Source organism: Corvus moneduloides, chromosome 11 (assembly GCF_009650955.1).
Source record: "Corvus moneduloides isolate bCorMon1 chromosome 11, bCorMon1.pri, whole genome shotgun sequence".
NCBI classification, from domain to species: Eukaryota; Metazoa; Chordata; class Aves; order Passeriformes; family Corvidae; genus Corvus; species Corvus moneduloides.
Window position 1 is genome coordinate 20,151,425 of NC_045486.1, and position 27,638 is coordinate 20,179,062.

The 27,638-nt window shown below is 46.9% G+C and overlaps 1 protein-coding gene across 1 annotated transcript; it reads right to left on the bottom strand.

Moving 5' to 3' along the window:
• Nucleotides 1-10,088: 10,088 nt before the first annotated feature.
• On the bottom strand, nt 10,089-27,273 carry ACAD9 (acyl-CoA dehydrogenase family member 9). Its single transcript, XM_032120925.1, is given in 19 exon segments — nt 10,089-10,381; nt 10,833-10,905; nt 11,641-11,769; nt 12,254-12,331; nt 13,059-13,185; nt 13,655-13,734; nt 14,483-14,611; nt 15,284-15,403; nt 15,730-15,800; nt 16,465-16,540; nt 17,810-17,883; nt 18,496-18,670; nt 19,574-19,652; nt 21,293-21,393; nt 22,139-22,245; nt 23,327-23,428; nt 25,423-25,516; nt 27,108-27,188; nt 27,190-27,273. Coding segments are annotated over 19 exon segments (1,866 nt in total). The 5' UTR covers nt 27,259-27,273; the 3' UTR covers nt 10,089-10,280.
• Between the last annotated feature and the right edge of the window lie 365 nt (nt 27,274-27,638).

A 27,638-nucleotide genomic window follows, 5' to 3' on the forward strand; every position in this document is an offset into this window, starting at 1 on the left:
GTGGAAAAGAATAACCTCTCACTTCCCCATTCCTTTCTATACAAAGTCATACAGGCAAGTGCATCCATATCTCTCCATCTGCCTTGTCTATCTTATCTATCTATCTATCCATTTTACTAATCTATGAAAAAAAATCTAAGCATGATATTTTGTTTGTTTATTTGTAAATTATGATACATCTTTTGATAGCTGGAAAATGATGCCATCTGTCTTTGATACAAGCAGCTTGGGTTGAGGAGCAGAGATGATTTCTTGCTTTCTTGCTAGATATATGCTGGCTTGTTTAGATTGACTTTGAAAAATCCTGCAAAGCTGGAAAATGACTGGTGGCCATCACTGTGATACCTCTAAAAGTCTTTTTTTCTTTTTAATTTTTTTCTTCTATGATGGATGGTAAATACCTTTCTTCCTTAAGCTATATGCTGGCAATATTGGAGGTAGGAAATAACACAATACTGCATATTTTAGATACTCTTTTCTTGTGAAATTTTATTGTAGTATCTCCTGTCTAAAACCCCCTCAAAACTAAATCAGCACGTCAGCTACTGAGGACAACTTGCTGGATAGATGCAGTTCAGGTTTCTGCAGTGGAAGTGGCTTTTTGTTCTTCTGCATGTGTATCAAACACAGCAAATTGAAAGGCTGCTTACAGAGGAAGAGCCTTGTTTAGTGTAGCCTGGACTTTGGGAAGACGGTAGCTGTTAGATCAATACCCAGCAAACTGGCTAAATTATTTTTTGTGACTGCTCTCTGGTGATTTTGGCCTGGCTTCTTCAGAAGGTTCAATTTTCATTTGGAAATGGCATGAGAACACTCTGTGTGCTCCCGTGGAGCCAGTGCTGTCACAGGACAGATGGAGCTGGGACAAATGGCACATTGATTTTGATCTTAACAAGAAGCCACCTGAGCTCCTCATGACAGCAGCCCCATGGACTGGTAATGGATCCATTAAAATTAACTCATCACGGAGCTCTTCACTTGAAGCTCTGACATATGGAGCTTGTTCAGTTCTGCCATGGAGGAAGGGAGTTTGAAAACAAAGAGGTTTAGCAAGGAGATCCATGCACAGCAAAACTGTTTGTACTCTAGCAAATGAAGTGTCTTAGGATGTAAGATGTCATCCATACTCAGTTTTACCCCTCCATTTACTCAAATTCTTGGCCCTAATTCCTTTGTCCGGGAGGTGTAGATCCTCCTTGGCTTCTTGAGCTGGGCAGCCTGTAACCTGGTGTTCTCCCACAAACAGAACAGACAAACTGGAATTTTGTTATTAAACCATACTTTGGAAAGTTTGCCCTGAGTGCTTTTGCCCAGAAGTAACTGAGATTCACTGGGATGTTTACAAGCCGTGTCATACATGAAATACCTAATTAGCTTGGTCTTTGCATGTTAAGTGCTTTAATTAGTTAATTTTGAGTTAAACAATTTTTTAATTGAATGTTAAAGTTAACCCATCAGCCCAGGTACAAAAATCAAGTTCTATTATTAGTGTTTTCACTTGTTCAAAGCAGTTTATTTGCACCAGTCCCAGTTAAAATCCACCAGTTAAAAATTCCCCAGTTAAAAATCCCTTTTCAAACTTTAAACCACTTGTACACTATAAGAGTTATTTTTCCTATGTTCATTGTCTACTTTTATAAGTGTTTTAACAGGTATTAGATGTATTTTAATATTTTTTTAAGGGTTTTACTTTGCACTTTAGTCCAAGGATCAACTCCAAAACCCCAGTTTCTACCAGCCAACAGCTATTTTTAGCCCCATAGCCGTTATTCTGCAGGCAAGCCCCATGGCAACCTGAATCTTAATGAGGGCATGTTAGCACCCTTGTTTCAGCTGCTACTACCCCCTGACCACGACGAGCTATTGGTAGACAGAGATGATCTGTCAAAGGAAAGCAGCAATCACTTGGGACCAAAGGGGCGGGCTGTGGGCGGGCTGTGGGTGGGCTGTGGGCGGGCTGGGGCGGAGCAAAGGCACTATAAAATAACCATGCAAGCCTCAGAGCAGTGCAGATCACTGCAGATTGGTTGTGGTGCATGTCAGTGCGGGGTAGTTAAGCCTTACTCCTATTAAGGAGCCTTTAATAATTTTTTCTTGACTTTTGGATTAGCTAAAAGTCAGCCCAGCACTGCAAGTTCTTCCACCAGAGGCCCAGTGCTGTCTAAGCCTGAAGATCTCTAATCCCTGCACTCCTGGGGCATACCTCCCGAGCGACTAGGATGCCAAATTTTTATGTTTTGCTAATTCTTGTAATTTTTCAATTTTTCCGTTTTTAATAAATTATTTTAATTTTTACTAAGAGTTGTCTCATTCCTCACAAGCTGTAAATAATGGATTTATTGTGGTTGCTAGAATCTTCCATATTTTACAAGTTTTCTGCTGCGCAATAACCTGGCACTTGCAGAGCTCTTGCCCCATGCGCTTTTCCAGTGCTCCTTGCAGAGAAGTGCCTTGGGAAGCAGTCAGGGTGAGTGCCATGTTCACGTGTGGTTTATGGAGCCCACAGACAGGGAATTGTCTTTGCAGTGGGCACTGGCTGTTACTTCAACACCTGAGTCATTTATTCTACTGGAATCCTTGTGAGAAAGGGGTTTTTCTTCGCTGTAGAGATTTTTAGTCCACGTTTTTTAGCTCAAACAGCCAAAACTTTTCCATCTCACAGGTTTCTAATGCTGGTTTTTCCTTTCCAGTCTGTTGCTGTCCCCATGAAGATGCTGCTTAGATTTTGCAGCTCCCGTGTGCAGCTGAAAGTTCTCTGGTGCTCCACAGCAGCCCAGTTATCCACAGGTGGGCCAAGAGCAGCTCCAAAAGCTCCAAGGGATTCTGAATCTCTGTTCCTCAGGAAGGCAGGGCTATTTCTGAAGTAAAGGGTATGACCCTGCTCCAAATTTCACGTGGCAGCAGCCGCCCCACATGTAACCTTGTGGAAGGCACATAACGTGTGACAATTCAGCATGATACTTTTGGAAGTAAAAATATTTGTTACAATTGGTGTTGATAGAACGGCTGAGTCAATCTTATAAAGCTCTTAAAAACAATCAGCCTGCACACAATATGATTCCTTTTTTTTTTTTTTGGTTCTTTGCTTTGGTGCTCAGAGATAATGGAGGAAGGGGCAGATTTTCTATTCAACTTGCCTGTCAGTGTGCAGGGGGTGAGAAAAGAAGAACAGTTTTTCACCAGCTGGTTTAGGAGCCCTAAAAGCAATTGTGACGTCCCTAATGAGGGGGTGGGGGCACTGCTACAGCCTGAATTGTCCTCACAGGTGTTCCCCTCCTTACCCAGTGCTGTATATATCCAGAGCCTTGTACCTCGGCCTGATGGTGCAAACCCTCCCCAACATCCCTCCGTTTGCAAAACGAAAGGCTTTGTGCTCATGAATATGAAAAGCTGTATGGGTGGCCTGCACCTAATGTTCTTTTGTTGGCTGGACTCCCTCAGTCAGTGCTTGAATCTAAATGACTGACCCAGCCCCGAGCTGCTCTTAAGACTGATTTGATCAAAGGAACTGAAGCTCTGTTGACTACAAATTCTCTAGGAAAACAAACACAGGAACTACGAGAATGTTGGCGACAAAAGCAGAGCTGAACCTTTGGGGCCACCTCACTGCCACCCCTCCTTACCCTTTTATTTTTAATTTATTTAATATTCTGAGTGCCAGCCCTTGCATGGAATGGGCCCTCAGCAACAAGCTGCTGGGCCTCCTCCGTGTGTCCCTTTGTGCTCCCAGTGCTTCTGCTTTGGTTTGGCTGGGAAACTTGTCCATCATGCACTCTGTGCCTATTTCCTGCCACTCCAAATGCACAGCCCTTTTCTGTTGCTTGGCATATAAATACTTTCTTTATTTCATTGGATAACTTACATCTTGCACTTCATGAAGTTAAATGGTGTTAATCAGACTCTGTCATATCACGAGTTTCTGGAACACATTTTCAAGCCTTCCAGCTGTAACCTAGGGGAAGCTGTTCCTGTCTTGCATCACAAAATTGGCAGGTTTTTTTGCAAAGACAGCCCTTTATAAAGGACTTGTTGCGTGCATTAACATCCAAGGGACTGCTTTCAAAGACAGACAAAAAGCCTGTAAACAAACAGCAAACCAAGCAAACAACTTTTTTTTTTTTAAGTACTGTATTTTTAGCTTTTGCTTTTAATATTTTCCAAGCTGGCCTCCTTTTCCACTGCAGTGTTTTCCTTTGGACAGAAAACACCCTTGCCAGATGATGTGTTTTAATGAGGAACACAGAACTTATGCACAATGGATGTATTAAAGCTAAACATGCAGAGAGTCCCGTTATCACAATCAACATCATTTATTTTCTGTTTATTTTTATGTCAGATTATTTTCAGAAAGGTGAGAACAGTATCTTAGATCCCCTGGCTAGTTTGGTGCCACAGCCACTTACTATCTGTCCTTTCTTATGCTGTTGTGCCTCTGCCCATTTGTCTTTTTTGGATCCCTGCCTCCTTCACCTGATTTTGACATTTTTTCTGGGTTTATGGTGTTTCTTGTGTTGGTTTTTTTTCTTGGTTGTTGTTTTGTTTGCCTGTTTTGTTGGGTAACAGTTTGGTTTTTGTTATTTAGGTGGGTTTTTTTCACTTAACAGGAGGATGAGCTTGTGATTTGTATTGTAAAGGTTTTGAAGCACAAATGTTTCACGTAAAGGTAAAAGTCATCTCAGACCTGCAAGCCCCTGTGACTTTGATCACTGAGTGCTCTGAGACAGCAAATTGTACATGAATAGGAAACTTGAAGTTACTATCTCCATTACACACAGAAAAATGTAAAGTGGTTGAAGTGGTACAAATTTGAACCTTTATTTTCCCTTATTTACTGCCATGCTATAAAACTGTGTCACATTCATCAATGAACTCGGTCCCTCCAGGACGGAGCGTGCGAGGATGATCCCTTAGCTCATGTGTGGGCCTGGTGTGTTACCAGGCCAGACACATGACTGTCATCCATAGCCAGCTTCTGTCTGAAAAGAGAACAGGGAGCTACAGCTCTGAGGAGCTTAGGGGATAGTGAACAAACAGACCAAGTCCCTAATTTCTATCAGTTACTTGTCAGGGATAATTTGCTACTGAGAGACTTTATATTCCTGTCCAGGGCTGGAAAAAAAGAACCCTGGCAGTTTGCTTTAGCTATGAAGAGTCTCTTTTCAACAGGTTCCAGCTCTGCTCCTCGTTTGAATTAAAAGCAGACCAGAACTGTTCTGTTGGTCACATCAAACCCACCTACTGTTGAACACAGTCTGTGAAAGACAGAAGAGTGTAAAAATTATTTCATTTTATAGTACTTACATTTTCCTAATTCAGCCATGGGATGATTATGCCATAATGCACTACATCAAATACCTGGAAGAAGTAAAACTGAGTTAAAAAACTAATGAATGAATTCCATGAAGAAAACCATGTAGTAAAAATACAGTAATTTAAACTTCTCAAAGCCCTTTGATAACAGAGCCCTGCACCCCAGTCACGTGCAGTGCAGCCTCAGCTGTCCCTCTGAGCCCAGAGCTGCCAGGGGTCAGGGCTGGGGTGAGCCTTCACCCAAAACTGGCTCCAAGACTGATTGGGAATCAATGCAGGAAGGGGCTCACACACACAGAGCAAAGCCTCAAGGCCAAAGCCAAAGCTTCATCAGGTTGGATTTGTTTTAACACTGGATTGTTAGCAAATTTGCTCATCCTGTAACATAATTGTTACCAGGAAACTTTACATGAGGTACTAAATAACCACTTTCCTGTCCTGAACTGTACTGCCCAAATGCTGTGGTGACCTTGCTTTGCCCCTGCCCGGTGCTCCTGGGGCTGCCCTTGGCCAGGCAGCCTCCGTGGGAGCAGCACTGGCTGCAGCCCGAGCGGGCTCCCCAGGACAAGGCGCAGCAATTAAGAGGCCAATTAAAGCACTGGACAGCAGCAGAACCCTCAGCAGAGTTGTTTGGACAACCATGGACTCGCCACAGCTCCAAAGCAGCATGAGTACGAGCTATGAGCAGAGAGTTTAAGAAAACTGTGGAGAAAAATCAACAACTTACTTGCGCTTCTCATACAGCTTCTTGATCCCGACATAGCAACATAACAGGACAAGTGGCACAGTGATCAGCGTCACTACCGTGCCTACCATGCAGGACTTGCGCACATCCTGGGGGCAGGCAATTCTTGGGAGGCGCATTGGATCCCAGATATATATTCCTGTATCACTGATGAATTCTGCAGAGCAATGGGGAGCGTGAGCCCGTGCTGTGCAGCACTGCTGAGCTGGCAGCACGTTGCATACGGCCAGGACCTTCTCTGCTTCCCCAGAGCTGGGGCCTGCAGGCACCTTGCCACCCCTGGGCACAGGCTGTGCCACCAACAAAGCCCAGAGGGCCGGGAGGAGAGCCCGGGGGCAGCGCAGCTGCTGGGGCAGGGGCTCCTTCGAGGGACACGGGCCAAAGCCATCCCTGCAGCAGCAGCTGCCCCGCGACAGCTCCCGCAGCGCAGGGGGACAGAGCCAGGCCCTGTCAGGACACACAGCAGCCCTGCCCAGTGTGGGAGCCAGGGCTGGCGGCAGGGCTCCCGCTCGGGGCTGCTCCTGTGCCTGGGGCCTCTGGGCACTCGGGGCCGGCTCCGGGAGGCGGCTGCAGCGGGAGGGACGTTGGTGCACCAGTCCCGTTTGCCAGGGGCTGCGGAACGAGCTCCAGAGGCCTCGAAGCCAAGGCGCCTCCAGCTTTGGCTGCTGCCGGGCCCTGCAAGGGCGGCCCTGGGGGAAGAGCTGCTGCCACACAGCCCCGCCGAGGGCTGAGCCCGGCTGAGCCTGGCACAGCAATTACCTCCTGGGCCTGTGCCCGTGGCTGGCAGCTCCTCCTTTCCTGCAGCAGGGGCTTGCACAGAGCCATTGTTTCCTGTGGGATGTGCCACCATCTTTCGGTTCATTCCTGGAGAAAGGAAGAGGGACAGCTGGGTCAGGTGGAACAGTTCCCCATTTGGGTGGTGGCATCTTCAGGAGGCAATACTGGTCAAAGACATGGATCAGGATCAGGAAAATGCCCAGGCTCTTGGGGCTGGGCCAGGGCCCTCCCTCCTCCAAAGAGCCTCCACTCCTGATCTACCCAGAGACCAGGAAATTGCAGGGGATCTCAGGGTGTGCATGGCCCGTGGTGCAGTTTGGGCACCCTGTCAGCTGATGCCAAATGCCTTCCTGCAGAGGCCGGGGAGGAGCTGCAGCCAGGCCAGGCTGGGAAACAGCCCTACAGGGCGTGAAAGCAGCAGCGGGGCCGCGAGGCTGCCATGGATCCCTTCCCCTGTGCCGGGCACGGCGTGTGCAGATGTGCAGCGACAGCCCCCGGCTGCTGAGGCTCGGGAGAAGGCTGAGGGAAATGCACCCACCACGCCGTCTCTCCAGATCACTCAGCATCTGGTCCAGCAGTTCGGAAGGCTTCAGGTCTTTATATTCTCCTTTAGCTTGGGTCTTTCCTTTTGGAGGGCCTTAACAGAAAGTAGTTCCATTTCAGATGAGTGGATCCCACAAAACCAGTGCTCAGCCTGTGGGGTCAGCAGGGACTCACTGCTCACCCCTGCGATGGGAGCCGGGCTTGCGTGCAGGAACCAGCAAAGGAGCTGGAGAAGTCCTCCCTGCAGACACACCTGTAACTCAACAGCCAGAGAAGCTTCTGTCATCTCTGCTGCTCTGCATGGGCAGCACTGAGCTGCAGGAGCAGGGAGGGGATCCCGCAGGGCGAGGGCACCCACGGGCACAGCTGTGTCCTGGCACCTGCAGCGATGCCCCGCTGGCCACCTTTGGGCTCTGAGCTGGCAGCTCTCCCAGGGGAAAGGCCTTGACCTACCCTCATCTTCTCCCTGAGGCTCAGTCGTGGACATGGGCTGGGAAGTCGCTTGACCATCACCAACAGGTTCAGCTGCAAAGAAAGTCAGGACAGAAGAGCTCCCCTGGCACTGTTGGACATCCTCAGGCTCCCTGGGGCCGGCAGAGGAGCCGTGCCGGGCACAGCGCCCCGGGCCACAGCCCTGGGCCCGGCCCCTTCCCTCTCTGCTCTTCTCCGGGGCTGCACAGAGCACACGCAAGGAGCAACTGGCATTGCACACGGCAAGAAGGCTGACAGCTAAATGCTCCTTCCTGCCCCGACAGCGACCCTGTGGGATCACTCAGGGCTCGAGAAGGGAGCAGGGCAAGGTTTCCAGAATCCTTCGGCCTTGAGGTGACGTTAATGAGAGTGGCACCTGAGTGAGCTCTTGCCACAGTGACACTGATCATTGTGTCACTAAAAAGGGACATTGAGAACTTGCCTCCAGCACGTTCCGAGGTCTTCAAACCATCATCCAGCCGGGATTCCAGATAATCCAAGTCGTGTTGCCAATCTAGAAGGGAGGAGAGATCAGAACCATTCCATGGTGTGCTGGGATCCCCTTCTGCCTTAGGGAACTGGGCACTGCAAGGGGGTTGGGCAAGGCCCTGGGAGCCAGATGCCAATGGACATGGCCAAAGCTGCAGAGGGGCCTGGGGAGCTCTGGGCTGGCTCCTGGTCCCTCTCGTCCCTCTTTGCAGGCCCTGGGCAACATCCCAGGAGGGGCGGCTGGAGCAGCCCAGGGCCCCTCAGGGCTCTCCCACTCCCACCACAGAAGCCCTCCCTACAGGCCTGGGGAAAACCCTCCCCCACGCTTCCCGGGGAGAAGGGAGCGCTGTCCCGGGAAGGGGGAGCCCGGCCGCCGGCTCACCTGCTCCCCGCGCTCCCATCGGAGCAGCCTGGGCAGCCCTGGCAGGCAGGGCCACTGCCAGCAGGAGCAGGAGCAAGAGGCGCAGAGCAAGGGCCATGGTGCCTCGCCCTGAGCCAGTCCCGCAGCTCTCGCTGCCACCACAGTCCTGGCACTGCTGTGCCAAGGTCAGCACCGCTGCTGCCGCCGCCGCTGCTGCCACAACAGTTGTGGTCACCGACGGACTGCTCGGTCGCCGTGGTGCTGTGCAAGCGCAGGGCTCTGGGACCTCTGTGACCTCAGAGCCTGCTGTGACCTCAGAGCCTGCTGTGACCTCATGGGTGTGGATGGACCTCAAGGCTGGAATTTTCTTTTTTGGGGAGGGAGCTCATCCTGCACGGCAGCTCAGTCCAAGGGCTAAGACAGCCCCCCCAACTCAAGCTCAGAGGTCTACCCTGTGTTCTGGGCACTGGGACAGGGGCAGAGACAGCTCACATGCCCTCAAAACAACAGGAGATCACAACCAAGGATTTCTGAGCTCCTCAGGCACTGTCAGCCACAGCCCAAGAGGCTGAGGAGTGAGTGAGCTCTGGCTGGAGACAAGTGCAAGATTCCCTCCTGTCGGCAGCTTCCCAGCTGGAGCCCAGTTTGGCACCTTGGGGAGGCCATGGCTAACGCAGCCCTTTTCTTTCATGGGAAAGGTGAAGCCTTTACTTCACCATTTGCTCTTCATGTGCAATTTAAGGGACTGCTTTCTTTTGTGGTCCTCAAAGAACACAGTCAATTAATAAAACAGGGGAAAAACCACCCAAGCTCTTAAATGCTTTCATATGCAAAAGGAAACCTTGAGGAGCACACAGTGGGTCTGTGCTGCCTGACCAACCCAGAGGCCTTCCATGATGGAATGACTGTATCAGTGGACAAGGGAAGAGCTATGGCTGCCACCACTCCAGCCTTCTGCAATGCCCTGGACACAGTTCCCCACCCAGCATCCTTCTCCCTCGTCTGGAGCTATGATCTGATGGAGTTACAGTTTGGAGGCTGAGGAATTGGCTCACATCCAGACAGTTGTGGTCAATGGCTCAGAGTCCCGATGGACATCAGTGACAGCAAAACCATCCCTGCACACTGGGAACTCAATGTCCTGACGGTGCTGCTGGATGAGATGAGAGCTGGCAGTGCCACCCAAAATGAACTGTTCTGATTCCCCAAGTCTTCCAGCACTTACTCAGTGAATAAGCAGCTGATGGAAGGGCAAAGATGCTGAGAAACCACACAATCCCTTCCCTGGGAAGACACCACACAATCCCTTCCCTGGGAAGACATCTCTCCATCCAAACCGCACCTGTCTTTATCCAGCTCCAAGGGGAACAGACATATATACATCTAATAAAGTTACTAGAGCTTTAAATAAAATCTCTTTATTTACCCTTTTTCTGTGAAGTTGTGGTTAGAAAGAAGTTTTATTTTATACAGTTACATTTAGTAAAGTCATTAAATAACAGATCTTTTTAAGGTGTCAAATCCTTGAACTGCAGCAGATCCCTCCCTGATTTCCATTCATCAGTACCTGCAGTCAGGGAGGGATCAGAAGGTCCTGTCCAGGGGGTGGGAGCAGATGTATGCCCTCTTCTCCAGGATCTGCTTTGCAGCTTTTTTAATAGAATCATCCAGGTTTTCATCGGCATCTGTGGAGGAACAGAGAAAAGTCAACTAAGGTACCATAAAGAGCTGATCTAAATTTCTTCCAAAAAGTGTTTTCAAATACAAATGCAAGTACGTGAGTGCCAGGAAGAAACAGAACATTCTCTTCTGAAAAAGACTGATTACTACAGACTGGGTTTCAGAGAGCCAATGCCCAACTGGTCAGTACTTCCCCAAGAGTCCAAATCCCTAATTTCTATCAGTTACTTATCAGGGGTATTTGCTACTGAGAGATTTTATGTTCCTTAAAAAAAGAACCCTGGCAGTTTGCTTTAGCTATGAAGAGTCTCTTTTCAACAGGTTCCAGCTCTGCTCCATGTTTGAATTAAAAGCAGACCAGAACTGTTCTGTTGGTCACATCAAACCCACCTACTGTTGAACATAGTCTGTGAAAGACAGAGAAGTGTAAAAATTATTTCATTTTATAGTACTTACATTTTTCTAATTGAGTCATGGCATAATTATTCTTGAAATAGGCTTCTGTGCAGAAGATATTTGTAAGAAGCACCTGGAAAAGGAGTAAAACTGAGTTAAAAAACTAATGAATGAATTCCATGAAGAAAACCGTGTAGTAAAAACACAGTAATTTAAACTTCTCAAAGCCCTTTGATAACAGAGCCCTGCACCCCAGTCACGTGCAGTGCAGCCTCAGCTGTCCCTCTGAGCCCAGAGCTGCCAGGGGTCAGGGCTGGGGTGAGCCTTCACCCAAAACTGGCTCCAAGACTGATTGGGAATCAATGCAGGAAGGGGCTCACACACACAGAGCAAAGCCTCAAGGCCAAAGCCAAAGCTTCATCAGGTTGGATTTGTTTTAACACTGGATTGTTAGCAAATTTGCTCATCCTGTAACATAATTGTTACCAGGAAACTTTACATGAGCTACTCAATAACCACTTTCCTGTCCTGAACTGTACTGCCCAAATGCTGTTGTGTTTATGTGTTATAATGAATAGAGCTATAATGAAAGGAGCTTGGGAAGAACTGCATGGTGTTACCAGATTTGAGAGAACGTGCAGAGCTCTGACCAGGCTCTCACTGTCTCTGTATGTGTCAATGAAGTATTTCAAACGCGTTGAGAGCAGCTCAGCAACTCAGTGAGCAGAGCCCCTGAGAGGCTCCTGCACTCTGGCATGTTCTGCTGCACTTCTGTGGGAGAGTTTGCTGTAAATTCCCCACGAACACAGCCTGCCTGCTCCCAGGAGCACAGATGGAGTGGGAATGGCTGCTGCTGAAGGACACTCACCTCGTGGTCGTGGTTCCTGAGCCCGATGCTGATGGAGCGGCTCGCCCGGGAGATGGCTGCAGTCATCGCATACAAATTAATCACCACATCTGCCACTCTCTTCAGCACCAGCTGCTCCTCCACTATCGTCTGGGAGAGTAAAAAGCACTATTAGCTTGTAGTCTGTCAGTTTAAAACTTTTACCAAATACCAGCGTTCATACTTTGTGTTTAGGTCCAGCTTTATTTCGCACAAACAGGTTCTACCCTACGTCTGAAATTATCATTGTTAGTTTTGGATTAACTGAGCTGCACCTTTTAACAATCTTCACGTAAAATTGTAAAATTGCTGTGTGCCTTCAACCACTTTGCTAAATGCCTGCAGCAGCAGAATTTGTGCTTACACAAGGAGAAGAAAACAACTAATTCACTGAGGGTGCTGGTGTTTCGGTTTTGGTTTTAAAAATGTAACTTGTTCATTACGCTGAGTACAGAATGTCTGTGTTTTCTCACACTCAGTGAGAAGGTGTGAAGGAAGTGCTGGCTCCTGCCACACACAGTCCCCTGCAGGTTCCAGTGGGGCCCCGAGGATAAACTATTCAGTAACAAAGACAGCAGACAAAATAAATCGTTACCTTGCCAAACCTACTTAGCAGGCCCCTGACTGTAGTTCCAAAATAATAAATGTTTTCTTCAAGTTTCTTGGCACTCTCCTATGAAACAGAACAGGAAATACAACAATTTGAGTAGTTTTATAACAGAAGAAGCAGCACATCCTCACCCCCTTTAAACAGGACACTGGATTTTTCTTGGTAAGCACCAGTCTTTTTTTAACATTCATCCACTTTGCTGCTGAAAGCCAGACAGACACTTTTCTTTCTCTAAAACCTGCATTAAAATTTTCTAGTTTACTCTTGATAACTTTAATTATAGGCTTATGCTGACAGAAGTAACTAACAGAACATCCCGTGAAAAATATACCTTATCTTTTTGCTATTAACAGAACATTAATTTTTGGTCATAAAAACCATTTCCTAAGTGATTAAGCAAGTATGGGTATGTGAAATTCACAGAAATTCTTACCTGAAACTCTGTTACAATTAAACAGGAAAAGCTCCTGTGTTTTGTGACTGACCTTACCACAAAGGGCAGCCACAGACCATTACAGAGACTTTAATATGGTGAAGGCTCAATTTATACAAATGACCCAGATGGATCTAAACATGGATTTGGCATAAATACAGATTTAATCCAGCCTTCATTCTCCCTTGATACCAGTACACTACCTGTAACTTCTTACCCTGACATGGTGTCAACATCAGCTTACACTGGAAAATCTCACTGTTCCTAAGCACACACTGTGTTTTGCAAAACCAGGAGATCCAGCTGTGACAAGCAGTAAAGGGAACAAACACGAAAGCTCAGCACTGAGGCCCTTACCTGGAGGCTGGGATGCACCACCCCACGGTCACCTACAAGCCCCAAATCCACCTTCCTGCCCAGGGTGTCCTGTAACCTGGTCAGGAACTCCCCCAGGGCCACTCCCACGTTTCCTTTCTTGATTGCTCTGAAATGTTGGGGAAAGAACAGCTGTTAAGGAAATTCCACGAGGTTCAGACATAACCAGCTGAAATTCCAAACGCTTTAGCAAAACACCTGCAGTTTGCCCATGAATTACCAAGCCATCAGCTCCTCTCCAAGACACCCACGAGGAATTCCAGAGACCAGCTCTCAATATGCACAATGCAGCTGTTGTGCCAATACAACTTCATTCAGATACAAAATATTCATTACTGGTCTTGTAGGAAGTAATTACAGCTTGTGTAAAAGTCTAAGACAAAATGCATTAAATGCCATGACTCCTAAAGCTATGAACCATCCCATTAAAAAGACAAAGAGACCCTGTAACACTGAACATTTACAGGCAATACACTGAAAATTTTGCAGATTTTTCCCACAGTTTCCCCTCTTATCTACAAAGTGACCACATTTTGTTTAATTTATTAAGAAACTATTAACAAAAATTAAGAACATACTTAATTTTGTCAGTTAAGATCTTGCCTGCGTGCTGCAGCCCTGTCAGTGCAATGTACATTCTCAGGATTTCATTGGTTCCCTGGAGAAAACAGAAGAGAAAGTGAGACAGGTGGGTAATTACAAAATTTGCAATAGTGTTTTCCAAGCAGGTCTGTTGGGCCCCTGTGCCCTTCCCACAGTTCCAGTATCCCAGCATGACTCTTCCCACCCATAAATTGCTGCCTTTTGCTTTATCTCAATTTTAATTCTGATTTCATGTGGCTGTGCAGAAGTTGGGCTCCTCATTATAAAACACACAAATGTATCCCAATGAAAAATAAACCAGACTAAATGCATTTTGAGTGAAAAAAGTTCTGCATTGTTCCAGTGAAGGAACACTTAAATAGCTGTAAAAGTGCTCAAAATGAGCCGAGTTAAAATCAAGTCTGGTAGTGGCTCTGATGTGCACACAATGGTCACTGACAATCCAGCTTGGAGAGAAAACAAACTTCGGAACCAACCTTTTTTTTAATATAAATGCCCATCAATAAGTTAATTAACCTTCTAAGCTGATCTTTTATGAGTTTCCCTACTTCACTTGTGAGAAGCACACAAGAGGAAAGCTTACTGCTGTAAGTCACACTGTGGTCACACTATAAAAGCCATCATAGCTTGTTTCACTATAGGGAACTACTATTGGTACCTCCAAAGAAAACAAGGTCAGTTCTCCAGTCTTACTCTGTCACAGACTTTGCAGCTGAAGGAATGAAGCCCTGGTCAACCAAACCCTCAGGTTTGTGCTCACCTTTACAGACTGTGCAGTTTGCAGTAAAAATCCTGGTACTTGCCTCAAAAATGAGCAGTATCCTGGTGTCCCTGAGGTAGCGTTCGTAGGGATAGTCCTTCATGTAGCCAAGGCCTCCAAGGATCTGCAGTGCCTCACTCACACACGCCCAGGCACCTTCAGAGCTGAACACCTGCCACAGCACAGGATTTAATCACCAGAGAGTGGATAATAAAACACCAATAAACACAGGATACAACCCCAGAGCAGGGTATCTACAGGGCACTGCTGCAGGATTTTCTACTGTGTTACAGCAGTCCCCTTAACTTGCCTGAACAGTGTCCCTGTGGCCCAGGGTGTTTGGTCAAACTCAACCAGTGTCCTTGCAATGCACAAGGCAGTCTCCAAAAGGGCACATTCCAGGGAAAGGGGCAGCCCCACACTGGCACAGCAGGTGTAGCTGCTTGTTTGGAGCCCAGAGCAGGAGTTTTCTGCAGTGACCACACCGTGCAGGACACCCTGGCAGCCACAGCCTGGATATTCCACAGGGTTTGCTCTGCCAACAGTTCCCTGGGAAAGCTGGGACAGCAGCAGCTTGGCCAGGCTGGCAGCTGGAGCTGTGGCTGAGTGTCCCTGTGCTCATGTGAGGCCTCCTGAGACCCCAGCTCAGGAGAGCTGTGATATTCTCAACCTGCAAGTTTTATTTCTCATGGTGACAAAATTGTGAGTCTGAGGCTGTGGGATACAGACAGAACAATATCCATTATTTCATCTGGCTGAAGTGCTTCTATCACCTGTCCAAATGCAGCCCCTGAGCCCTCAGCAGTGCAGACTGAACACAGAGCCCTTCCCCAGCTCTGCTTACCTTGACCATGGCAGCCTCCACGGAGCAGTCTGGGAAGCCTGGCTTGTCCATCATCCCTGCAGTCAGGTAAGCCATGCTCTCCATCACGTAGGCTTTCACAGCCATCAAACAAAACTTCTCCTGGCAGATGGCAACGTGAGGAATCATACAGAAATTCAGGTGCAAAAGCCCACAGTCAACCCTCAAACTTAAAAACAACTGCAGTTTTCATATGTTTAACATCACCAAATCAATCAATAAAAAGTACCACTTCAAAACAATCATGAAATAAAAGATATTTTTATACATTTATCATTCTATCACTTATCATTTAAAAGATCAGTGTACAGAAGTCAGCACCAAGTTCACACAAATTCCTAGCAAATCCTTTAAACCAGTACAGCCAAAATACCCCCAATGCAATCTGGCACTCAGCACAGAGATTTAGGTGTTTCATTTTTTGTTACCTGAATTAATCCAAACTGGCTGAGTTTCTTATTGAATTGTTTCCTGGTACAAGCATACTCTGATGTCATTTCTTTAAAGAAAGAAAAACAAATCCATCTCAGAAGGGCTGTGACAGACCATTCCTGCTGCTGGTGTCTTTCTCTGGATGGTGATGCTCCAGTCTATGCCCAGGAACCCCCTGGCTGCTCCAGAAGCAGCACTTTGTGAAAAACACCCTCACAATGATGGTGTTGATCAAGTCTGGGACCAGCCTGTCAAGGGATTTGGAACCAGAGGTGTGACCTGTACTCTTAGAGAGGTAATCAATTTTGGTGCTAATTGATTAGAGGGATCTCTCTTACTGTTTTGGCTAAACACTTTTATTCCTAATTACTGTGTGTAGCTCTGAGCCAGTTACTCAGGTGGGAGGTTCTAGGGGAGACTACACCTTCTAAAAGCAATAGTACAGAGGTTTTTTTTATTGGGAAGAACACTTTACCTCAGGGAAATCAACAGAGGCAATAACCTCCCACTCTATGAACTGAACCTACACTGCATGAAAGGAAAATATCTTTATTTCAAAACCTCTGCAAACAGACTTTTAGTAACTATTTTACAAAAATGTATTTTAAAGATGTCAAAGTGTGTTGGGACAAGATCAAGGCTCATGTTCCCATTTGAATGTCCTGCATTGTCTGCCTCAGGCAGAGCAGTTTCTGTGGCACCCAGCAATCCAGAGCACCCAGTGCACCCACCTATCAATTTTTTAATCATTCCAGCAGATGCACTGCCCATGCTAAATCTTCCACTGTTGAGGATATTCATGGCAACCTGTGAAGAAATGGATGGGGTTTAGGCCACGTTCTCCTTATAGCCATGCTGGTCACTGCTCCCTGCCTCAGTGCTTCCCTGGATTTCACTCCTCACTGGGGCACACTCCCAGTCCTGGGACACCTGCCCTCACATCAGCCACCACAGCACTCAGCATCCCAAGGAAAATGCTTCAAAACTGGGCTTTTCCTGTCACCCGCTACCTCCAATTTTATATCTGAAATAGATGATCCACTGACTTGGAAATAATCTCTATTCTAACTACATGAAGGTAAAATGTAGATAAAAATATATTTATCTGCACTGGTAAACAACATTCCAGCTAGACAGCACTGCTCCAGTTTATGAGATGAAGAAGAAAGACACAACATTTCTTCCTGCAGCTGACCTGTGATGGCTGCTCTCTGCCTCAGATTCCTTTCAGCAACATACCACAGAAGGGAACATGAATGAAGGTGTAGAAATGAAACACAACTCAATAACGTACAAAAATAGATTCTGGAATCTGGTGGTGCTGTTTCTCAGCATGGGTGACTCAGGTCAAAGCCTGTTAAGAAAGAAGTCACTGTCCTACATTTTAACTCATGGTAACTATCTCAGGAAGACACCATAAAAATCTTCTTTTAATCTCTACTACATTAAAGAAGATTATTTAATTTAGCACTTAGGCCTGCATTTGCCTGCTCCAGCAGGAGTAAGAAACAGAGGAGTAAGAGCAGTTTTGCAAACCCCCAGGTCACTCTCAGAGAAAGGGTTACACCACCTGTGTCAAGTGGTATCTGTGGTATCTTTCCTGGTGTCCTGCCAGCATTTCCTTGTGCAGCTATCCAGCCCTGGAGAACCACCTGACAGCCAGGGCACCTTGGACCTGGGCTTGCCTCCAACCATTCCTTGTGACACTCATTCCTCTCTGTCCCTTTCCACACTCTGCTGGAGGAACCAGCAGAGGACACGTCGCCCATTCAGGTCAGAAGGGCAGCTGAAGTCACTCCCTTTTCTGAAGGGACACCACAAAAAACAATCCAGAGCCCAGCAAAGAGCAGAACCAGCTCTGTGACTGCACTGAGAAGAAACCCACAGAAATCTGAGGTTATGGCACACTGTGCACTGTCCAGTGACACCAATTTACACATCAGTGGAGGAGTCTGTCCTCCAGTATCCTTTAGTGTGGCAGTGTTCACACCACCCATGAGGAAACTTCAGTACAGGGGGGAACACACTCTCCTTCAGGCTTTTAAAAACCACCAGTAGTTATTCTCCACTGCTTACCTTAAATCCCCCTCCAACTTCTCCAATTACATTCTCTATAGGCACTTTGGTGTTTTCAAAATGTACTTCACAGGCTGAAACACAGAATTAACACTTGTTCAAGTATGATGTAGAAATATTTAAAAGACACTCAGGAACATAAGGCACTATTTGTAGCAAGAAATGAAATCTTCCCAATGCATTGTTTATGACAGAATTACCCATGCTTTGCCAAGGAAGTGAGAATTTGGCAAAAAGCTGTAGAGCTGACATCAATTACTGATATAAAGTATTAAAAATGTAATGAATGTACATTGTGCAAACCGAGAAGCACAGTTTTGTCTTTATCTTGTTTTAGTTCTGAGGAACTGATTGAGCAGTCAAGTCCAAAAGACAGATGGTGAAAAGCTGCAATCACTAATAAGTTTAAGAGCTGATGAAAGTGGACTTCTAAATTAAACCTATTGGCCACTGGATCTCCTGAGTGATTTCTTTCCCTGCACAGTGAATGAACTCCCCAATACTGATTTCTTATTTCAGACCCTGTGTCAGGAAGGACTCTTAGGAAAAGCCACCTACAGAAACATGAAACTTACACTGTAACATGGAACAGATACTGATTTGCCTCTGAATGCAGATGGACCTAACCAAAATAAAACATTAAACTTCTAAAACAATTTCTGCTAACAGTTTTAAGTGGTTCTTACTGTTGGAGCCTCGAATGCCTAATTTATCCTCGGGCTTCCCGTTGGTGACGCCCCCAAAGTCCCGCTCCACGATGAAAGCAGTGATTTTATCCTTCACCTGCCCATCTTTATCCACAACCTCTGTCCTGGCAAACACTGTGAAAATACTTGCAAGGCCACCATTGGAGATCCAGACCTGTTTTGAGAGAGAGAAGATGTCTAAGAAATGTAACTGTGCTGATTTTGGGAGCACAGTTCCCAAGGGTTTTGTAAGAGACTGGGCAAAGAACAGAGTGCTGAAAAATTGCTGCTCCTTCCTTCAATCCTAATGAGTGCCTGCTTCAGTGTGAGCACATCTCTGAGGGGAGCTGACCACACATGGTAAGGTTAGAGCAACTCTAAATCCAGGTTGTAATACCAACATGAGTGAAATTAAAATCCACAGTGCGTTTCCACAAAAGCTGGTACATCCCACTGCTGATGGCACATGAGGGATACAAGAGCAGTGCAGACTGGACAAACCCTGTGCCCAAAAATTATTTAACCCTCCTGAGAAAGTCTCTGAATAGCCTCTCCCCCAGGGTGGGACTCTCCACACCACAAATGGATCAACAACTACAGAAAAGTCTGCAATGCATGAAATACTGCTGATCCAGGACATCTCTACATCTCTTGAAGACTGGCTTTTGCCACTGCTTCTTTCAGCAGAAAGCTTGCAAGCAGCCCTGTTTCTAATGAAATACCAAGTTTTCTCCTAAAATCTAGCCTGAAGAATGAAGAGATGGCAAAATACAGATTTAGGTTTCTTTTTACCTAAGCTGTCATGGAGGGGGCTGATTAACTAATTACCCAACCCTCCCTGAAGCTGAACCCGTAAGTGGGTGATGGAGAAGGAACCCGGGCTGGTTTTCTATTTTTCTTACCACGAGTTTAATGCAGTAATTCCCTAACAGTGATTTTCTGTTCTCTTTGTGCCTAACCCAACAAGGGTCACTCTCCTCTAGCTTGGAAACCTCCCAGTTCCAGACTGATGCAAAAGACAAGGACACTTCCCACACACTTGTAACAAATTTCCCATTCCCAGTCTGTGGGTGGATACCTTGGAGCCATTTAACAGGAAGTATTTCCCATCTTCACTCAGGGTTGCTCTAGTCTGGATGGATGCAGCATCACTCCCACTAGAAAACAAACAAGTTATTAATGTTTAAAGAAATAAAAACGCTTTAAAAACGCAAAACTGCACGTTTTCCCTCTTCCCATCCTTTAAAAAGGAGGGTTTATTAGATAGCAGTATATCAACTTTAGCTTTTAACTAACAAGGAAGGTCACTAGATTGAACAGCTCTAAAAGGTACCTGAGGGGACATTTCTGCTCACCAGAATGTGCAGAATGACACAAAAGCAACTTTTTGGAGCTACGCTTTGAGCTATGTGAACACAAAATGAGCCTGTCACTCTAAAACACGTCAAGTTTAAAATGTCTAAGCCATTCCTCAAAAATTCACACCCTGTTCTACATCCCAGGTAAAAAGAGGCTCAGTAGGAATGAAAAATAACCATGTGACAGCCTCCATCAATGAGCACTTGGGTACATCAAGGAGAAAATCAGCAGTGAATGACACCACCACAATCACAAGTTTCCATCCTGTGATTGAAGGTTCTCAGTCACCACCTTGCTCCATACTGTAACCAGCAGCTCAACCTCCCCCCTGAAAGAAGCTTCCTCCCCCACAAATTCGGATACCCAGGGACTCGCTGGGGCTGTTCAGCTGCAGTCAGTGCTAAGCTCTCAGAACAGCCAGATCTCAGCTGGTATTTTAATAGGATCAGATTGCTAAAACTTAGCAATTCTAAAGATGATTACTTCTGTGCTCTAGAACTGCAGTCTCTCAGAAGACTGAAGGTGAAGTTACTAAGACCAGCAACCTTTTTAAAAAATCCTGGGGTAAGACAGATGTAAGAGGAATTTCAGAACATGCTTAGCCCTTGTTTTTTTCCTGTGTGCTACTCTCGAGTCCCTTCAATGGTCACTTAAAATCTCTGTGCTGGTTTAACTTTCACCTGCAAGTGGGACAGCTTTGAGAGGGTCCAAGCCCAGCTTAGGACCTTGGAAAAAACCATCACTGATGTCTGAGAGGTACCTACACCACAGCAACACGAAAACCAGCAGGTAAATCAAAGGCTGATTGCAAGCCACTTGAGCAGACACAAGTTCAAACTGCAGTCTGAAACTCTTTTCTGCATGGACAAGCAAGACTCAAACACTCAGCTGGTCTCAGTTCCCTCCACAGACATACAGCAAACCACCTCCTGTGTGCTTTGCAGAAAACTGTCCCTCTTCTGCACTTACACAGCTTGCAGCATTAGTACCAGTCAATGAGTAACTAATAAATAAACAAACCTATCTTTGAACTGAAGTTGCTGCTACAAAGGTGCCTCTTCTAAACACCAATATTATTCCTTTTATTTTTGGTAGCTCCTTCAATATAGGGCTTTGTATTCTGAGTAAGAACTGAAAGCATCCTAAACAGTCACAGCACATTATTTCTGACGTAGCACAAAGCATCCTTTCAATTCATTGAAGAAATTAAGTAAATTAATTCCTGGGATGGGAACAACAAGAGTCAGGGATTTCATGGAAACTGCCAAAAGCAGCACATTGGGGAAGGAGTAATTACACAGCCTGGAGTGGTCCTTTAAAAAATAAAGCCTTGATGGATATACTGAAGCCACAGGCCCCAAATAATGAAGATGGAAGCTATTAAGCAATGCAGATAAAGCAGGAAGCCCATTCTGGAGCTGTGGGGCAGCAGCAGCACCTGCCAGGCTCGGTGAGGCAGAAGGCAGCGATGTGCTCCCCCGACGCCAGCCGGGGCAGGTACTTGGCCTTCTGCTCCTCGGTGCCAGCAATGAGGATCCCCTGCAGAAACAAGCAACAGAGAACTTTGCAGCATCACCCTGTGGAAAAAGAAATGGGGCTGACAAGCCCTGCCATGTTCAGAAAGCTTCGTTGGCAAATTTTATGGCACGGCAAGAGACATTTTAATAAACAACAGACTGCATTCTTTTTCAGACATTAAAATATTTGTCATTAGCATTGTCTGCTAAATTCCAAGAGGAATTTCCTCTTGCTATAATGAACCTACTGTGGTTTCAAGCTTCATTCTACCATCCATCCACCACTAAAAGGTAAATACCTATGGTTGTACTAAAGTTCAAAATTCACACACTTGCTTTTGGATGAGTTTTCTGCTCTAAGCTCCCAAACACACAGCCTCATCCAGCCAGCCAAAGTTGCTCTCTTCTGAATTTTCTCCCTCCTCATCACCTGAACCCCCCTGATATTTTATTTATTTCTATTCTATTTATTCTAGCTACTTTAAACAAGTCTGGTCAATTAAAAAAAAAAAGAACTTGGGATCATTTAAAGTAGTTTTTCTAAGAATAATTATCTTAATAGTAACTTTCTTGTGTACTTCATATCCAGCCTTTCTGCTGCATGAGAGTCTTACATTGAACCAGTGGCAGGGGCTGCTGGGGACACCAACAACCTGATTTATGCTTCTCCAGTAAATCTGATTTGTTCCACCCAGGGCTCACATTTTTCACTTCACCTTTTCCATGCAATCCGTGCAGAACCACTGGACCTAAAGCAGCAGCATTACCTTCAGCCCAATGGCCTGATGAGCTGCCAGGGTCACTGCAATGGAGCCATCCAGGGATGTGATTTCTCCCAGACGAGCATACATGGTGTTTGACAGACCCAGCCCACCTGGAACAGGCACCAGGTTTTATTTTAGTACATAGAACATGCCCCTTCCCCCCAAAAAACCCATTTCAAGTACAGAAATGCAGGAATGTAACACTTTTAACTGGAGAGCTACAAAAGTGACACAAAACAGCTCCCAAGCAGGCTTCCAAACTGGTGCTAGAGAAGGATAAAACACAACCCTTCCAAAAGGTCCTTAATAAAAAAAAAATGAATATACCAAGAAACAAACTTGGCACCAGCACATGCTTTCTGGAGGAAGTAGGATAAATCAAAGCTAAGTATGAGACTAATGTTCAAGAATTTTATGCTATCAGGACCAGAAGTCCTGCTCCATGTAATTTAAGACTGTTTTATGTAATACTGGTGACTAAAAAATTTAATCTAATCAAGATAATCTTTTGTCCAGGTTAATAATTTTCTCCTTGGGACAGTGGTGCAAGCCAGGATAACCCACACCTCATTCTGCAGATGTCTCAACAGTCCCACTATTGTGTGTACACTGAATAAATACAAGAAGAGTCTCCCCTGACACCACGAACTCACACCAGGGCCTCACACACCCTTCCTCTTCAGAGCACGTGGATTCAAACTCACACTCCTCCTTTCCAAACTCTTCCTTCTGTGCTGGGTCAGGATCCAGCCTGGGCACAGGAATTCCAGTGGTGCCCGTGTCAGAGCCAATATTCCATGATCTGCATGAGCTCCACTGTCCCCACTAAAGTTGTGCACTTCAACCAAAGAGGCCACTACTACAAACCTCAGTGAAAAGCACCCTGCAGTGCATGAAGCACTGATCAGGTATGGCTTTAAAACATGACAAGCACCACCAAAAGCCCAGAAAAGGGGGAATAACCTCATTAGAAGTATATTAGTTATGGTGCAGACTAGAAGAGCTTGCTTAAGCAGGCAGAGCTCCTCCACAGCCACACTCCTGCTGCTGTGTCCCTTCAGTAACCAAGGACAAAGCCTCAGCTCCTCAGCTGGCCAAACACCCACTCATGGAACAGTCCAGACACATTTTGCCAGACCCCAAAACGCACCCCTGAATACACTGGGTTATTCCTCTGTGACATTTACTCACCATACTCCTCTGGAATCTGCATGCCAAAGAGACCCAAGTCCTTCAGCCCTTGTAAGGTTTCAGGTGGGATTTTTGCATCTTGATCGATTTTCTTCGAGTCCACTACAAACACAGACAGTTTTAACATTTAACACTGTGCTTCTCAGTGCCCAGAGCAGCTGTGACACTGCAGGGTTCCCTCAGCAGGGCCAAGGTCACTGAGTGCCCTGAGCCAGCAGCAGTGGGATCTCTAACTTTTTGAGGGCCCAGACCTAGGGAACTGAATTCCCTGCTGGAATTTTCCTCCAGTCTTCTGAACCAGCTTTAGAGAAGCCATGAGCTCGTGGCACCAGAGAGAGACAGACTTCTCACCTCCAGCTTCACAAGAATTATTCCTTTCTAGGTTCAGCCTGACTGTCCTGTTTGTTCTCATGACATATTCAGGAAAAGAACTTGGAAGTGGGAAAAGTCCAGCGTTTATTTTGTTTTCTCAAACACCTCTGTGTGTACAGGTTGTGCATGTCAGCAGATTCCAAGACTGGAATAAGCAAGGTATTTCCAGGATTTTCTATCTGAACCAAGTCTAGGTCGTGAATACAAGAAAAAAAAAGTACATAAATGAGGTAATCAGAAAATCTTGTTCTCAGGAGTTTTTCAAATTCTTGGGGGATTAAAAGAGCTGCTTTGTACCATGGCAGTGAAAGCAAACAGGAATTAAGCAGCTCAGGCAAGCTGTAAGCTGCAGCAGAGGGAGCAGAGCCATCCTTCCAAAAAGTACCCAAGAGGTGCCTCTGCAAAAGCAATGGAGCATCCTGGGGACTCCTCCCAGTCACCCCAGTGAAAGAGCACTGGAACCTCTGTGGGAACACAACAGAGAGGCACCCAGATGCTCTGATGCTCTTCTGGGAGAAAAAACCCCTCATTTTGAAAAAGACTTTTTGTTCCCTGTGCTAACCTTTCAGCCCCACAGCCCCAGCCCCATTTCTGGGGTGTGGCCTCAGCTGCTCCAGAGGGAGAGGTGGTTTTTCCCTCTTGCTCCATGATGCCCACACAGACCCACCCTGGTGTCCAGTCACTGGGCAGCCCCAGCTGACTCTGCTCAGAGGGGTTTCCCTCCCAGTGCCAATCACACCAAGCTGCTGTTTAAAGCTGCCCTACTGACCTATTTTTACCACACCCCTCAGTCACCCTGAATAACTAAACAGAAATAGCTGGGAATTCACAGATGAGCAATTTCCACCTGCAGTTAAGACTCCATAGTTTGACCTTCTTACTCCTTCCCTAAACATCATGTTGTTTACTCCATGAATGATGCTCCCCAACAGAGCAAAGAATTAAAAACTGTAATCTGAATAAATTCTTTATTTACTGTCAGTGAGCAACACTACAGTTTTACAGTTTAAATCACCTGGATCTCACAAATGGAGATGTGTGACAATCACTGGCTTCTCCAAACTCCTACAGTGTTTGGAAGAGCAGGGCTGCTATCTCTGCCTGCGGGAAGTCTGAGACAATAGTGCTTAACTGCCTCAGAAATTGCTGTCTGTGAAACCCAATATCCTGCAATTGTTCTGGAATTGGCTTATCCATGGCAGCACTAACAGAAGGAACACCCTGCAATGCTCTCTGGAATGCAGATGAGGAATAAGACCTTTCCCAAATAGAATTAATACCCTAATGCTGAAAAAACATAAATGTTTTTGATTTTTCATAACTCCTCAGTGAGCCATCATTTCTGAGTTTCTCTGCTGCATTCTGCTACAATCAGTTTTAGCAGAGCAGGACAGTTAAAAAGTTCTAGGAAAAAACCCCACAACATATGAAATGGTAGAAAGCACAATTCAACTGAGCTGAAACCAATTTCAAATCCTACCTCTATCCCAGAACGCTTTTAGTTCCTCTTTTTTTCTGGTTTGGAATTTATGTCTTCTGATCAACATCCAAATACTCACCATAAAAAGCCATAAATGGACATGCTGTAGAATCAGCATCACTATATGAGTAGTAATAAATGCATAAATTAAATGTTTTCATTACAATAATCTTATTCAACTGCTATAGCTAAATCATTTTGTAATCACTAAATCACTGGCATTAATAGAAACATAATAACATACCTTCTTCATTGAAGAATTTTTCAACAGGTCCCACAAACTGGTTGATCTCTGCCAATTCTTCATTGCTAATTTCTGGGTATGGGAAAACTTCTTCCTAAAACAGGAGAATTATTTAATAATTTTTACTACATGGATCATGCAATTGAAATAAAAATTCAAGGACACATGCCTTGCAACGACTCCAAAACAATGTGCAAATTAAGAATTGTGGAAAATGTTCTGAAACAGAAAGAGAGATCCACAGGACCCAACTTTATTACACACCAAAACCAGACCAGAAGGTGTTACTTGAACAACAGAAACATTAGGGAGAAATCAAGAGATTTTTAAGAACTACAAGGATGCAAAAATCCTTCATCACCCACGAGCTTCGTCAATGTAACTCTATAACGCATTTATAAAAAGGAGTTTAATTTATATCCAAATCAATGAACTGTTATAATGTTTCCAAAGCTCAGCCCATGAACAAATCTCACCTGTTAATGCCTCGAGGACAAAGGTGAGTGAGTCCCACCACTCCTTATCACCACCAGGGTGTTCCGGTCATAAACTGGGAGCAGCACGACCTAACAGGTTTGAATTGACAAAAAACCCCAGCAAGGAACCCAAGAAGTGGGAGACGACGTGAGAAGCACACTTTTAATGTTTACTGCCTTTCGCCTTTTAAACAGAGGAGTTTGTCTCTGTCCACACAGATCTGTTCGGGATACTCCCAGCAACAATATCAGCGCCAAAAATTCAGGACCTGGGAAATGCTGGAGGTTTTCAGAAAGCTGTTGTATTGAAATCTGAGAGACAAAACCCCCAGACGTATCTGAAGCACTTTACCTGACAAGGTCTGTGGCAGGAGGCTTTATTGCTCAACTCATTTCAGCGGATTTGAGTTATTCCTTCTTTCAATTTACTTCACCCTGCAATCTCTGGTACATGCACACTCTAAGCCTTGCATTAACAAACTCTGGCTAATACAGCGTTCTGTCTCAGATTTTAACTTCTTTGTCCAGTGCCGTCTCAAGGCACGACAAGAATTTCAGTCCTTCCTGTCAAAAACTGCAGGCGGAAGTTTGCATAAAGCCTCGATCCTTGAAGCAAAAGCAGAGAACAAAGCGATACAAGCTCTGCGGAGTGCCCCGAGCCCGGCGCACACAGACACTCGTGTTTCCAGGGGAATCCGCGGGCCGGGCAGGCACGGGGGCTGTGGCTCAGCGCAGCTCCTCGGGGCCGGCTGTTCGGGTCATTCTGCATCGCGTGTTTTGTGTGCGGGGCTGCAGAGGGGTCACTCAGTTAAGCCGGCTCCAGCTGCGGGGCACTGGACACACAGAGACGCCTCCTGTCCACTCCGCGTCAGGGCGGGGAGCTCTGCAGGGGCATCGCGCCAGGCTGGACCCACGGGCTGAGGGACAGCCAGGCCACGGGCCGGGTCCTGCCCTGGGCTCACATCAACCCCTGCAGCCCCAGCCTGGGGATGAGCGGCTGGAAAACGCCCTGCGAGCGCTGGTGGCAGCGCTGGACACGAGCCCAGGTGGGCGATGCCGCCGCTTTATGCCAGCCCCGGCGTGACCCCAGCCCCAGGGCAGCGCCGGCCCCGCCGCGCCCTCCTCGCTGTCCCCCGGTGCAAGGGCAGCGACCCCCGGGCACGGTCGCCGCCGGGACCCCCACGGGCAGCCCCATCCCCGCGGACCCACCTTGCGCAGGGTGCCGAGGAACAGCTCCTTGGCGAAGGCGCGGCGGGGCGCGGCCGTGCGCAGGCCGCGGGCGGCGGGGCCGGGCCAGGGCCGGGGCCGGGGCCGGGGGGGCGCGCAGGGCCCGCAGCAGCTGCAGCAGCGCCGCGCTCATGGCCGAGCTCACGGCCGCGCTCGGCGCTCCGCTGACGGCACCGGGGCGCGCCCGGCCCGGCCCCGGGGCGGGGCACGGCTCAGGGCCTGCACCGGGCGGCGCTTCGCTCGCAGGGACGCGGGGATGGGGATAGAGCCGCTCAGGGTTCACTGCCCCGGCCCCGGTTTGGGGCACGGCTCAGGGCCCGCAGCGGGCGGCGCTTCGCTCGCAGGGACGCGGGGATGGGGATAGAGCCGCTCAGGGCTCACTGCCCCGGCCCCGGTTTGGGGCACGGCTCAGGGCCCGCAGCGGGCGGCGCTTCGCTCGCAGGGACCGCGGCCATGGCGATAAAGCCGCTCACGGGTTCACTGCCCCGGCCCCGCGTCCGGTTTGGGGCGCGG